The 14,766-nt window shown below is 43.8% G+C and overlaps 1 protein-coding gene across 2 annotated transcripts in view; it reads right to left on the reverse strand.

Annotated features, from left to right (window-relative positions):
• SLC9A3 (solute carrier family 9 member A3) overlaps positions 1-14,766 on the reverse strand; it is an 840,704-nt gene that overhangs the window by 296,869 nt on the left and 529,069 nt on the right. For both annotated transcript variants that reach the window (XM_085606775.1, XM_085606776.1), the window contains exon 7: positions 2,291-2,493. In XM_085606775.1, coding sequence (XP_085462901.1) covers positions 2,291-2,493 — 203 coding nt within the window. The remainder of the gene's footprint in view (positions 1-2,290; positions 2,494-14,766) is intronic.

Consider the following 14,766-nt stretch of genomic DNA (forward strand, 5'->3'; position numbering starts at 1 on the left):
GGTCACAGTTCCTCGTCACCCACGATAGCCATGGGCCTCAGCTTTGCTGTGGACTCAGGGTAGCCTTGGCAAAATCAGGAATTCCACCTCTGGTGATGCAGAGACTTCGGCGTCCAGCGGGAGCTTCGGAATTTCAGACTGGACAGTTGCTTCTTTGGTGCCTGCCAAGCAGGGGAGTCACTCCTTGACTCCAAGGGAGATTTCTTCAGTCTTCTAGTCAGGATAGAACATCGAAGGTCCAGGATATATATTGCAGAGTTTCGTCCAGGGCAATCTAAAGTCGCAAGGACTGGGTTCCCATACTTATACTAAGTATGGGGGTTGCACATACTCTAGGGACTCACCTATGGGAGGGTTTGGAAAGCGGGGTGGTTACACCCATTTCTTTTGTCCAGTTTCGTGCCAGAGATGGGGCAGGTAGCCCCTGCAACCACTGGACTATGCACAGGGACACCAAGTGTGCCCCCACTGCAGGACTTCAAAGCACCAGGGAGTGCTCCCGCCCAGCCCCAATACACATCTGCCTATCTGGGGAGGTGGTTACACCTCCCTGGGACAGGAAACCTATTGTCCAGGCCTCCCCTGACGGAGTTTCGGTCAGCAGCAGGAGGCCAGACCCGTGTCTGTGGCAGAGGCATCCATTTTGTGATGCCAGGGCTCTAGATAGTCCTACCGGGTTAAACCAGTGTGAACATGTCTCTCCCTCTAGAAGGGTGGAATTCTACCCCCGCCACCAGAACTGGCGAGGGGTAGTATTCCAAAGCGTTTGACACCAAACACGACATGTTTCCGTGCAGCCATGCCAAAGTTAGCATTTACCGCGAGGTTATAATGCACTTAAGAGTATATGGTCAGGCTGCACCACAAACAGCATCAGAGGAGGTACTCTGAACGCTGCAGAGGGGCTCTGCTCATGCAGGGGCACCCTCTCACATAAAAACCAGGCACTCTGCCTTCAGGATTGTTAAGGCCTGCCATAGGAGTGACTTATAGGTTTTATATGTGTGTGCAATGGTAGTGATATAGGTAGCATATACCACAGTAAGGGTTGCAAGCACACCCTTACCCAGGCTGCAGTAGCAGACCTGTGGTGCCATTTTGGAGTGCTTCCCAGGGGTGGCATAATACATGCTTCAGCCCTGGTAGGCCTCTGAGGTACCTAAGCCCTAGGTACATAGTATACCATATACTAGGGACTTATAAGGCACTCCAGAATCCAAGTGGAAATGTATGTGATGTACATGGAAACCATTTTACAGAGAAAGCAGATAGACTGGGGCCCTGAATAGCAGGATCCCAGTCCAACTTAGTCATAAGCCAGCAAAACACCAGGCAAAAAGTGGGTGCAACCATATAGTCAGATTCCACCTTCCTACAACACTCACTTATCTCTCTTTCTGTACTTCTTCATATTGAACTTTTTGAATAATTGATGACATGCAATCTTCCAGACATTGGCAGGAGCAAGGTGAATCTTACACAAGTGAAAGCAAGGTCTGTGAATGTCTCTGGTAGGTACTGTTATTTCCCACAACATGACGCAGTAAGCATTGTGTGAAAAGAAGAGAGCAGAAATGCTCCATATTTATAAAGCTATGCAGCTTTATGCTCTCTCCTTACTCTAACATACTGCCTAGTCCCAAGGCAGGGACCTTTGCACCATAGTGCAAGGGTGCCTGCATTATGGACAGGATTGTTTTTGTGCAACATGTCACACCTTGCTACACAAAGACAGTCCTTAGATGCATATACTTCTTTCTATGTGTGCTGCAGAACAAGGAGCAATAAAGATATTTCTCCTCATTACACCTCTGTTGTCTAAGAGCGCCATTTTGTAAATCTGGGTTTGCATCAAAATACATGAGTGGATGCATTGGAGCACCCATGCTCTACAGATGTAACACTATCCAATGCAAAGTAATGCAAGGCAGCAATTTGCACTGCACTACTTTGCATTTACTAAACCAATCAAAGACATGCAAAGTGACTTTGCATGGTTAGTAAATGCCAAGAAGGATTTTGCATTGGGGCTACGCCACAAAAGTAATGAAACCCTGATGCAAAATCATAGTAAATCTGGGCCTGGATTTGTAGTTTTTGTCAATATGCTTGTTATGTTGTGATTTAGTTTATTTAACACAATTACTTCTAATAAAGAGAAAAATAAACATCTGATGACCATTAAAAATCTGAAATGAGTATGATGACTTGCTCCAAATATGTTTATGTGTTATAGCATGTCCTATGTGTGTCATTAGCTGCTACGAAAAATAGAAAAACAAATATTTACCTGAAAGATGACTGTGAAAAACACAACAATTATAGTTGTGCTGACAAAAAGGTTTTTCTCTTTTACTTTAGAGATATCCAAAAGTGCAACCAATGCAAAAGCAACTGCACCACGTAGACCACCATAAGACATCACAACTTGATCAATTATTTCCAGCCGCACCACTCTGTAGCGATTAAGCATCCATGTCTGTATTACAACGCCTATAAAATAAACAATGAGGGTTTAGTATTATATTGAAAAAAGTTAAAGCCTTAACATTATAATCTGTTTGCCAGAAATTACCACACAAATTAATTTGCACTCTCGCAGAAGTTAAGTTCATAGCCTTCTCCGGCATCTTGTTCATGTTTCGAATCATGCAATGTGCACAAATGAGACATTAACAAAGTCTCTTTTAATGCAAAAGCATTTTCCCATTACAGCCTTGGCATTAGAAGAGAAAGAGACTTTGTACTATTTTATCCTGCCTTTGTGTCTTTTCTGATTACGTCTTTAAGTCTCTCCTTAATTTGACAGCTTGATTCTGGTTGTTTCATGCTGACCTACATTACAGCTCCCTCTAGCACATCTTACCAACTAATGCAATATATGTTAAAATAATTCTGATTTAATATTAGGCTGAACCTATGGCATTAATATACAGATGATCTGGGAGATACCTAGCTACTGGTTTAGGGTGCTGTTATTTAATTTAAACACACACACTACAAGACCCAACGTTTGAATCCTCTTGGATCTGATTATTTATTCAATTTTTCTTTTTTCAATTCAAAACACTTTTACATTATTTCATAGGCATCTGAATATCAAGGAAACACTTATACGTTTTGATAATTAATAGACTTAATTATATACAACATATACACACATGTTGATACTGTGACTAAACAATAAAACTTTTTTGTGAGACATTTAGAACATACAGTAATACATACAGTAATACACCCACTGTTTTTCACAAATGTTTTTTGAACATGACCTTTATACAAAAATAGGCAAAAGATGCGAATATGTCATCACATTTCCAAAAATCCCACATTTCAAATAATTGCATTCAGAAAAATGCCTTTCAAATGATTGCCGACACGTTTCGAAGTCCCTGTATAACTCATGGGGCTCTCATCAGGGCTTCTGAGTTTCTAATCCTCTACTTTTCTGGGATTATTATGTGGATGGAATCTTCTTTTTGCAGCTTGAAATCATCAATCTTTGATGTTAGACAGGGGTCATTTCATATTCAGTAAGAGGCTAGATCAAACGGGCCAGGGCGGGTCAGCGTCTTCCCTTATATTTAGTCATTATCGGACAGTTTTGGAGTTTTCTTTTCCTGATTGTAAGCGGGCGGTGTCTGTTCTTTTGAACCCGCGGTTTGCCAATGTTATTTACGAAGCCTTCCAAATTATATTCACCTTTTCAGATGTATCCATTCACTTGCAGTCTCCTCTCGTCTCCCATTCACAGCATTTCTGTTCCCGTCTCTACAGCGACATTGACGAACCGCGCGTTCAAAAGAACAGACACCGCCCGCTTACAATCAGGAAAAGAAAAGTAGGTAGTTATAGTTAGGACCTTGTTTCTATTCAAAAACAGTTTTTTCTTTTTTCCATTATCTTGGCACCGTTTGACGAATCTTCGTGATATTTTCAAAACTAATGGGGGGGGGGGGGGGGGTCAGGTCAGCTTCTGTGTTAAAAGTTTTAGGGTGTTTCGTCAGGCGGGACCCGAGAAAAAGGAGGGTCCCAAAACGTGTTTTCTCGATTTTAATTTCCATAGGAAACTTTAGAAACGGCTACAGCCCAAACTGCTGAACGGAATCACACCAACATTTGGCAAAAAAGTAACTCTTGGTCCAGAAAGCACTCTTTTTGTTAAATGGTGTAAATCCGTTCATTAGTTGCTGAGAAATTTAAAATTTCTCAGATATCGATATATCTCAAGTCTGTGATCTGCTTGGCTGCCAACAGTTCCAACCAGGAAGACAACGGGGCATGGTAAAAACACCCTGACCGCCTAGACCTGCTCAGGTCCAGGGCCCAAAAAAGGATTTTTTTTAAACGTTCGGCGGGAGTTGCATTGGGTCTGCGAAACCCGCTGACATTTTTTTTTTTAAACAAAGCGCGGTCTCCCTAGCTTTGTTTTCTTTAAGCCCCCGGGTGGGCCAGGTCCTGGGGGCAATTACAAATGAGATGCAGGGGATTGCCATCTCCCCGGGGCTGTGTATATTAAATGCAGCGCAAAGCCTCATGCAGTTCCTGTGACCAGGAGGTTCTTTCTCTTCATCTGCTGCAGAGACAAGAGATAGTGTGCTGACCTTTAATAACAGGCATGCAAACTTGCCAAGAAGCCCTGCCCCATATACACACAAGGTCACTGGAGACATTTCTTTGGGTCATTCACAAAGCTGCAGTCGCAGGCCATGCCCCCTTTCTCCACCACTCTGTAAAAGCACATCCTAGCACGCTCTTTGATGGAGCAAGAAGTTCCCTTGCCTCTTGAGGATCACAGGGGGCCAACTAGCCCTCTTGTTACCCCCAATAAGTCCCACACAGCTAGATTGCTGAAAGGTGGTCAGACACCACACACCCGTTCTCCACCACTCTGCATATGTGCCTCCTGGCGCACTACTGGTTGGGGGATGAAGTTCACTTCACTCCAGAGGGACCTTGGGGGCAAGAAGCAGTCCTGGTACCTCCTGTAAGACCTACTCATCTGAATTCCTGAGAGCTGGTCGGAGGCCAGGACCCCTTCCTCCACCACTCTGCAAACGTGACTGCTACTTAAAAAACCCAGGTTTCAGGGATGTTATAGTTGGAAATTACCTGGGCAAAAATCTTAGAAATTCACTGAAAAAACAGAGGTTTCAGGGACGTTATACTTAGAAATTAGTATTTAAAAAATCTTAGAAATTCACAGAAAAAAACACAGGTTTCAGGGACGTTATAGTTAAAAATTAGCATTTAAAAAAACCTTAGAAATTCATAGAAAAAACAAAGGTTAGAGGGACGGTATAGTTAGGCTGACATTTCACTTAGAGGGACGTTATAGTTAGGCTGACATTTCACTCATACAAAACCAAAGAAATTCAGCCATTATAGTTAACTATAACTTGTGCCCCTGCAATGCACTGCTGAGGATGTCACATATTACATCACTCTTTACATGGTGAGTGACATCACTGATGACATCCCTGATGACATCTCAAATGACATCACTGATGGCATCATCCACAGCATCTGTGATACACCTACTCAAACCCTAATATAACTTTTTATACACCCACTCCAAAATTCAGATTACCATTCTCCAACCATAGACATACCAATACCAGTTAGTACATACCGACTCACTGATTCATAGGTCTACACACATATCCATTCACTCACCCATATAGCCACTCATTCATGCAGTCACTCACCAATACAGCCACCGATATATGCACTCATACACCAATACACACACTCAAATCACCACTCACCCATATCGTTACTCACATACCTAGCCACTCACACAAAGAGTCAACCACTATGCCATTTACTCACCTATACAGTTATACTTTCACCACTTCACTTATTCATACGGACACTAACACATATTTACTCTCTTTTAAAATCTGTAATACAAACACACACTCATCCATACAGCCACTCTCACAATCACTCACTCTCACATACAGTCACTTATATACTCAAATAGTGACATGTACTGGCGTATACATATGCAGGTACTCACCCATATACCACTGAGACATCCATTCACTTACCAACACAGCCATACACACACTTACTCACCCATACAGCCCCTCGCAGATGCAGTCATTAACCTATACACCCAGTGAATCATCCACTCACACATCTATGCAGGGAGTCACACACACCCTCACTCACCTGCACAGCCACTTAGGCACACATACAGGTACTCAGACAACCAATCAATAACCGATATAGACACTCATATAGCTACTCAGCAACCCATGCAGCCACTTACACACCAACTGACAGACTGATACAGACATTCACACAGATTAGTCACTTACCCATACATTCACAGAGACACATATCATCACTCACTTATACAGTCAGTCATGCACCTACTTAATCATTCCTAAAGGTACTCAATCACCCACTGATCCATCAACAGACCTTGGTGTGTGTGTGTGTGTGTATATATATATATATAAATATGTACAGTCTTAAACTTTTTATACTCACAGCACTGGATGATGTCATTAGTGATGTCATTTGAGATGCCATCAGTGATGTCACTCAGCATGGCATGAGTGATGTAATATGTGATGTTATCAGCAGTGCATTGCAGGGGCGTGAGCTGTAGTTAGCTCACAGCTGAATTTCACTGGTTTTGCGGGAGTGAACCTAACTATAACATCCCGCTAACCTTTGTTCTTTCTGAAAATGTATATATATATTACCTACTGGCGGTCGCCAGTAGGTAGTTATAGTTAGGACCCCTTTTCCATAGGAAATCCGCAACATTCTATTTTGAATAACTTTGGCGCCGGTCGACGAATCCTCGCGAATTTCTCAAAATAGGTGGGGCGCTACGCTCCGCTCCTACCCTGAAAGTCTCGGGAGGATTCGTCAAGCGGGGGCTGAGATAAAAGGGGGGTCCCAAAACGCGTTTTTCCCATGCATTTTTCCATAGGACCTTTAGACAGGGCTACAGCCCGAACGGCTGAACAGAATTACTTGAAATTTGGCAGAGAGGTAGTCCTCAGGTCAAGGAAGTGCCTTTTGTAGGTTTGGTGTAAATCTGTTCAGTAGATTCTGAGAAAATAGCCTTTAAATCAATATATATATCTGAGCCAGCTTACGGTACGCTTACCGTAAGCTTACCGTACGCGTACGGTGGCGTGCGCGAGCGCGATTCTGATTGGCTCTTAGATCTTAGTAAACATTCGAATCGGCCGAAACCAGGAAGCAGCGGCCGCCATTTTCTCTCTCGCACTGAGAGTTAGGTTGTTAAATAAAACCAATACACATGTAAAGGAGCTGTTTTGACAGCTCACACACACATAGCCATGATGAGGGAGTCCCCCAAGACCCCCCAAGGCCAAAAATGCCATTTTTATTTTTTCGCTAATTTCGCCGATTACGCTTACCGTACGCGTACGGTAAAAAATGTAAAAAAAAAAACACTATCCACACTCTCCCCACCCCCTGTGCATTTGGTGGCCGCAGGCCACCAAATGTGCATGGCTTATCAGTGGTGTGAAAAACCACAATACTTTTAACAAAAATAATAAAAGAAAAAATTATCCACACTCTCTCCACCCCGTGTGCAAATGGTGCCCGAAGGGCACCATTTGTGCATGGCTTATAAGCACCGTAAGCACAGTAAGCACCGCGTGCTTACTGTGCGCGCACGGAACGAACTGCGTTAAGTGGGCGCGCACGCCACGAATGGCGTAAAGTAACTTAGCATTTAAAAAACCGTACAAATTCACTGAAAAAACCATAGGTTTCACACACGTTATAGTTAGGAATTAGCATTTAAAAAACCTTGCAAATTCACTGAAAAAACCATAGGTTTCACACATGTTATAGTTAGCGGAAATTTTACTGATAAAAAACCAGTGAAATTCCCCCGTTATAGTTAGTGCAGGCAACTATAACTCACGCGACCGCAATCTTCTGCTGATGACATATGTGTCTTTATGAAAAAAAAATATTTGTAATATATGTATAGCTAAAAATTTATGGAAGAAGACATGGGCAAATAAGTGTCTAAATACAGTATTAGCATCAGCAGAGGATTGCGGTCGCGTGAGTTATAGTTGCCTGCACTAACTATAACGGGGGAATTTCACTGGTTTTTTATCAGTAAAATTTCCGCTAACTATAACATGTGTGAAACCTATGGTTTTTTCAGTGAATATATATATATATATATATATATATATATATATATATATATATATATATATTAGGCTCCAAGGTTCCCCTAAAGTAGGACAGCACTCAGACAAACTGTGTAACAATTTAATGGCAAAAATATGCCCAATGACCACAATCCTCAGCCCACCAGAGGGCGTGGAATCGTATGGTGAAATCAGAGGGAGTGTCAAGCATAACAGTCCAGCCTTTGAAGAAGAAGCAATGAGGCTTCGAAACACGTCGGCTAATCGACTGGCACTGCAAAGAGGAACTGTTGTGGTAACCTGTCTGGGGGCATATTTTTGCCATTAAATTGTTACACCGTTCGTCTGAGTGCTGTCCTACTTTAGGGGAACCTTGGAGCCTAATATATACGCGGCCGCCCTTGCCGCGAGGACGCGCACCAACCCGTAATCACTGGGTGCCGCAAGGCGTAGGATCCACCTTGCCTGTATGCGGGACGAGCGGTTCTGGATTTTAAATGTGCCTCTGTGACGGGGGTCCATTGGAGGACTTTAATTCTTGCCACGCAGTAAATGCAATCAGTGCACCCATTCAGGGTTTTATGAGCAGGACAGACCACAAGGACCACAATCCTCAGCCCACCAGAGGGCGTGGAATCGTATGGTGAAATCAGAGGGAGTGTCAAGCATAACAGTCCAGCCTTTGAAGAAGAAGCAATGAGGCTTCGAAACGCGTCGGCTAATCGACTGGCACTGCAAAGAGGAACTGTTGTGGTAAACTGTCTGGGGGCATATTTTTGCCATTAAATTGTTACACCGTTCGTCTGAGTGCTGTCCTACTTTAGGGGAACCTTGGAGCCTAATATATACGCGGCCGCCCTTGCCACGAGGACGCGCACCAACCCGTAATCACTGGGTGCCGTAAGGCGTAGGATCCACCTTGCCTGTATGCGGGACGAGCGGTTCTGGATTTTAAATGTGCCTCTGTGACGGGGGTCCATTGGAGGACTTTAATTCTTGCCACGCAGTAAATGTAACCAGTGCACCCATTCAGGGTTTTATGAGCAGGATAGACCACAAGGACCACAATCCTCAGCCCACCAGAGGGCGTGGAATCGTATGGTGAAATCAGAGGGAGTGTCAAGCATAACAGTCCAGCCTTTGAAGAAGAAGCAATGAGGCTTCAAAACGCGCCGGCTAATCGACTGGCACTGCAAAGAGGAACTGTTGTGGTAACCTGTCTGGGGGCATATTTTTGCCATTAAATTGTTACACCGTTCGTCTGAGTGCTGTCCTACTTTAGGGGAACCTTGGAGCCTAATATATACGCGGCCGCCCTTGCTGCGAGGACACGCACCAACCCGTAATCACTGGGTGCCACAAGGCGTAGGATCCACCTTGCCTGTATGCGGGACGAGCGGTTCTGGATTTTAAATGTGCCTCTGTGACGGGGGTCCATTGGAGGACTTTAATTCTTGCCACGCAGTAAATGCAATCAGTGCACCCATTCAGGGTTTTATGAGCAGGATAGACCACAAGGACCACAATCCTCAGCCCACCTGAGGGCGTGGAATCGTATGGTGAAATCAGAGGGAGTGTCAAGCATAACAGTCCAACCTTTGAAGAAGAAGCAATGAGGCTTCGAAACGCGTCAGCTAATTGACTGGCACTGCAAAGAGGAACTGCTGTGGTAACCTGTCTGGGGGCATATTTTTGCCATTAAATTGTTACACCGTTCGTCTGAGTGCTGTCCTACTTTAGGGGAACCTTGGAGCCTAATATATACGCGGCCGCCCTTGCCGCGAGGATGCGCACCAACCCGTAATCACTGGGTGCCGCAAGGCGTAGGATCCACCTTGCCTGTATGCGGGACGAGCGGTTCTGGATTTTAAATGTGCCTCTGTGACAGGGGTCCATTGGAGGACTTTAATTCTTGCCACGCAGTAAATGCAATCAGTGCACCCATTCAGGGTTTTATGAGCAGGACAGACCACAAGGACCACAATCCTCAGCCCACCAGAGGGCGTGGAATCGTATGGTGAAATCAGAGGGAGTGTCAAGCATAACAGTCCAGCCTTTGAAGAAGAAGCAATGAGGCATCGAAACGCGTCGGCTAATCGACTGGCACTGCAAAGAGGAACTGTTGTGGTAACCTGTCTGGGGGCATATTTTTGCAATTAAATTGTTACACCGTTCGTCTGAGTGCTGTCCTACTTTAGGGGAACGTTGGAGCCTAATATATACGCGGCCGCCCTTGCCGCGAGGACGCGCACCAACCCGTAATCACTGGGCGCAGCAAGGCGTAGGATCCACCGTGCCTGTATGCAGGACGAGTGGTTCTGGATTTTAAATGTGCCTCTGTGACGGGGGTCCATTGGAGGACTTTAATTCTTGCCACGCAGTAAATGCAATCAGTGCACCCATTCAGGGTTTTATGAGCAGGACAGACCACAAGGACCACAATCCTCAGCCCACCAGAGGGCGTGGAATCGTATGGTGAAATCAGAGGGAGTGTCAAGCATAACAGTCCAACCTTTGAAGAAGAAGCAATGAGGCTTCGAAACGCGTCAGCTAATGGACTGGCACTGCAAAGAGGAACTGTTGTGGTAACCTATCTGGGGGCATATTTTTGCCATTAAATTGTTACACCGTTCGTCTGAGTGCTGTCCTACTTTAGGGGAACCTTGGAGCCTAATATATACGCGGCCGCCCTTGCCGCGAGGACGCGCACCAACCCGTAATCACTGGGTGCCGCAAGGCGTAGGATCCACCTTGCCTGTATGCGGGACGAGCGGTTCTGGATTTTAAATGTGCCTCTGTGACGGGGGTCGATTGGAGGACTTTAATTCTTGCCACGCAGTAAATGCAATCAGTGCACCCATTCAGGGTTTTATGAGTAGGACAGATCACAAGGACCACAATCCTCAGCCCACCAGAGGGCGTGGAATCGTATGGTGAAATCAGAGGGAGTGTCAAGCATAACAGTCCAGCCTTTGAAGAAGAAGCAATGAGGCATCGAAACGCGTCGGCTAATCGACTGGCACTGCAAAGAGGAACTGTTGTGGTAACCTGTCTGGGGGCATATTTTTGCCATTAAATTGTTACACCGTTCGTCTGAGTGCTGTCCTACTTTAGGGGAACCTTGGAGCCTAATATATACGCGGCCGACCTTGCCGCGAGGACGCGCACCAACCCGTAATCACTGGGGGCAGCAAGGCGTAGGATCCACCGTGCCTGTATGCAGGACGAGCGGTTCTGGATTTTAAATGTGCCTCTGTGACGGGGGTCCATTGGAGGACTTTAATTCTTGCCACGCAGTAAATGCAATCAGTGCACCCATTCAGGGTTTTATGAGCAGGACAGACCACAAGGACCACAATCCTCAGCCCACCAGAGGGCGTGGAATCGTATGGTGAAATCAGAGGGAGTGTCAAGCATAACAGTCCAGCCTCTGAAGAAGAAGCAATGAGGCTTCGAAACACGTCGGCTAATCGACTGGCACTGCAAAGAGGAACTGTTGTGGTAACCTGTCTGGGGGCATATTTTTGCCATTAAATTATTACACCGTTCGTCTGAGTGCTGTCCTACTTTAGGGGAACCTTGGAGCCTAATATATATATATATATATATATATATATATATATATATATATATATATATATATATATATATATATATATTGAACAATCCAATTCAAGCGGTACTGAAGAGGCGCTGACACCGTGGGAAATCCATCAAAAAAAGTATTTATTTAGTCATACCAAAGCCAAACGCGTTTCGACGGACTTGCCGCCTTGGTCACTGAACACAGGTAAGACATATTTGCAGTGCTTAAATACACCTTTGGCTTGTTAACCTATGGCGGTTATTCATGAACATAGAAAGAGTCACTTATTCTGTAACAAGTATTTTTTCAAACAAACAAGTGTATATACAAGTGATACTGATTGCATAAACGTTTAACCTTCCATTGTCAAACATAAACCATAAACATTTTAAACATGTGCTTAAATGTAGTTGAATTAACTCGCTAACCAAGCGATTAAACCCAAGTGGGTAGTGGCTACCTGTGACTCCGAAATAAAGCTTCATACCGCATAAAGGAAAAACAAGCTAGTATTCATTTTGGCTGTACCAGAGGTTTAAACCTGTGTTTTGGAAGAGTGAGCAAAAAACACAAAAAGAAGTCTTTCAAAATAAATGAATAAACACACAGTATAGTATTGCTTCAATGCTATATGTACTATGTTGCATATTGTTAAGCTCTATTCTTGCAGATGTACACTTAGGGCCTCATCCGCGTTAAGTCCATTCGGAATCTTGCTATTGAGTAGCAAAATGTATCTAGATTCGAGTTTGCGCAGAGATAGTAATCTGTTCCCTCCTCGAATATTTTTGGGGACACTGTCTATCACAAAGTATGTGAGATCCTCACTTCTACCCCTGTGTATGGTGTTTATGTGACGTGCCACAGGGTAGGATGGATCATCACTATTTATTGCACGTAGATGTTGCAAAATTCGTACGTGTACCTGATGGATGGTACTGCCCACGTACAATTTATCGCAGGTACACTTGAGAACATACACTGCAAACTCTGTTTTGCAAGTAAAATTGCTGCGGATTTCGAAAGGAGTGCGTTTAAAAGGCAAACTTAGGCTGCGGGTGTTGACCCCAAACTTGCACGCCTTGCATTTGGCACATTTGTAAAATCCATTCCTTGCTTTGAGCCAATCTGTTTTGGTGTCTAGTCTAGGTGAATTGCAAACTAGCTCCTGCCTCATTGATTTAGCCCGTCGGAATGTAATTTGTGGTGGTTTGCTACATATCTCTCCTATTGTTGGATCACTTCTTACCGCTTGCCAATGTTTCGTCAGTATTCTGCGTATATTTTTGTGATAGATGTTATAGCCAGTGATAAGTCTAGGTAGTGTGCTAGCTGGAAGGTCGCCTGGTGGAATGGAAATAGTTTTGTCTCTTTTAAGTAGTTTCGATCTTTCCACTGTGGCGCATTTGTTTTCTGCTTTGTAGAGGATCTCTGGTTTGTATCCCCTATATTCTAGCCTGTCAAAGAGTTCTTCTTTAGCTTGATTAAAACTGATCGAAGAACTGCAGTTTCTTTTCATCCGCAGACACTCCCCATAGGGAATACTTTCAATCAATTTACTGGGATGGAAACTGCTGGCATGTAGGATAGAATTCCCTGAGGTACTTTTTCTATAAGATCTTGTTTCTATGTTGCCATCTTGTATAAACAGTTCCAAATCTAAAAAATGAATTGACTCTTTGCTGGCAGTACAAGTGAATTTTAAATTCAACTGGTTGTTATTCAGATCTTCAGAAAACTTTAAGGCAGTTTGTTCTGTGCCTTCCCACAGGATAAAGATATCATCTATATACCTTGTATACAATTTCACATTCTCCTGTATTTGTAATGGGTATTCAACCATGAGTACCTGCTCCTCCCACCAGCCCATATGCAAATTAGCATAGCTGGGGGCGAAGCAAGTACCCATGGCCGTACCCTGAATTTGTTGATAGTGTAGCCTGTCATACAAAAAAACATTATTATGTAGACACCATTTCGCCATGTCCAATAACATGGCTGTGTGTTGGTACAACTCTAATGGCCTTTTGTTAAAAATTTCATGGCATTCAGACCATCATCATGCTTAATGCTTGTATACAGACTCTGTACATCAAGTGTCAAAAATATACAACTGTCATTCCATTGCTGGTTAGCTATTTTTGTCAAAAAGTCCCCAGTGTCTCCAATGTAGGAAGGTAAGCTTCGAACGAAGGGTTGGAGAAAATAATCAATGTACCTGCTGGTGTTTTCGAAGAGACCCCCTATGGCTGAAATAATAGGTCTTCCCGGGGGGCACATAGGGTTTTTGTGAATCTTAGGAATAAGATATAATTGTGGGGTTACTGGATAATCATTTTTAAGAAAATCCATCTGTATGCAGGACGAGCGGTTCTGGATTTTAAATGTGCCTCTGTGACGGGGGTCCATTGGAGGACTTTAATTCTTGCCACGCAGTAAATGCAATCAGTGCACCCATTCAGGGTTTTATGAGCAGGACAGACCACAAGGACCACAATCCTCAGCCCACCAGAGGGCGTGGAATCGTATGGTGAAATCAGAGGGAGTGTCAAGCATAACAGTCCAGCCTCTGAAGAAGAAGCAATGAGGCTTCGAAACACGTCGGCTAATCGACTGGCACTGCAAAGAGGAACTGTTGTGGTAACCTGTCTGGGGGCATATTTTTGCCATTAAATTATTACACCGTTCGTCTGAGTGCTGTCCTACTTTAGGGGAACCTTGGAGCCTAATATATATATATATATATATTCACTGAAAAAACCATAGGTTTCACACATGTTATAGTTAGCGGAAATTTTACTGATAAAAAACCAATGAAATTCCCCCGTTATAGTTAGTGCAGGCAACTATAACTCACGCGACCGCAATCCTCTGCTGATGCTAATACTGTATTTAGACACTTATTTGCCCATGTCTTCTTCCATAAATTTTTAGCTATACATATATTACAAATATTTTTTTTTCATAAAGACACATATGTCATCAGCAGAAGATTGCGGTCGCGTGAGTTAT

Source organism: Triturus cristatus, chromosome 5_2 (assembly GCF_964204655.1).
Source record: "Triturus cristatus chromosome 5_2, aTriCri1.1, whole genome shotgun sequence".
Lineage (NCBI taxonomy): Eukaryota > Metazoa > Chordata > Amphibia > Caudata > Salamandridae > Triturus > Triturus cristatus.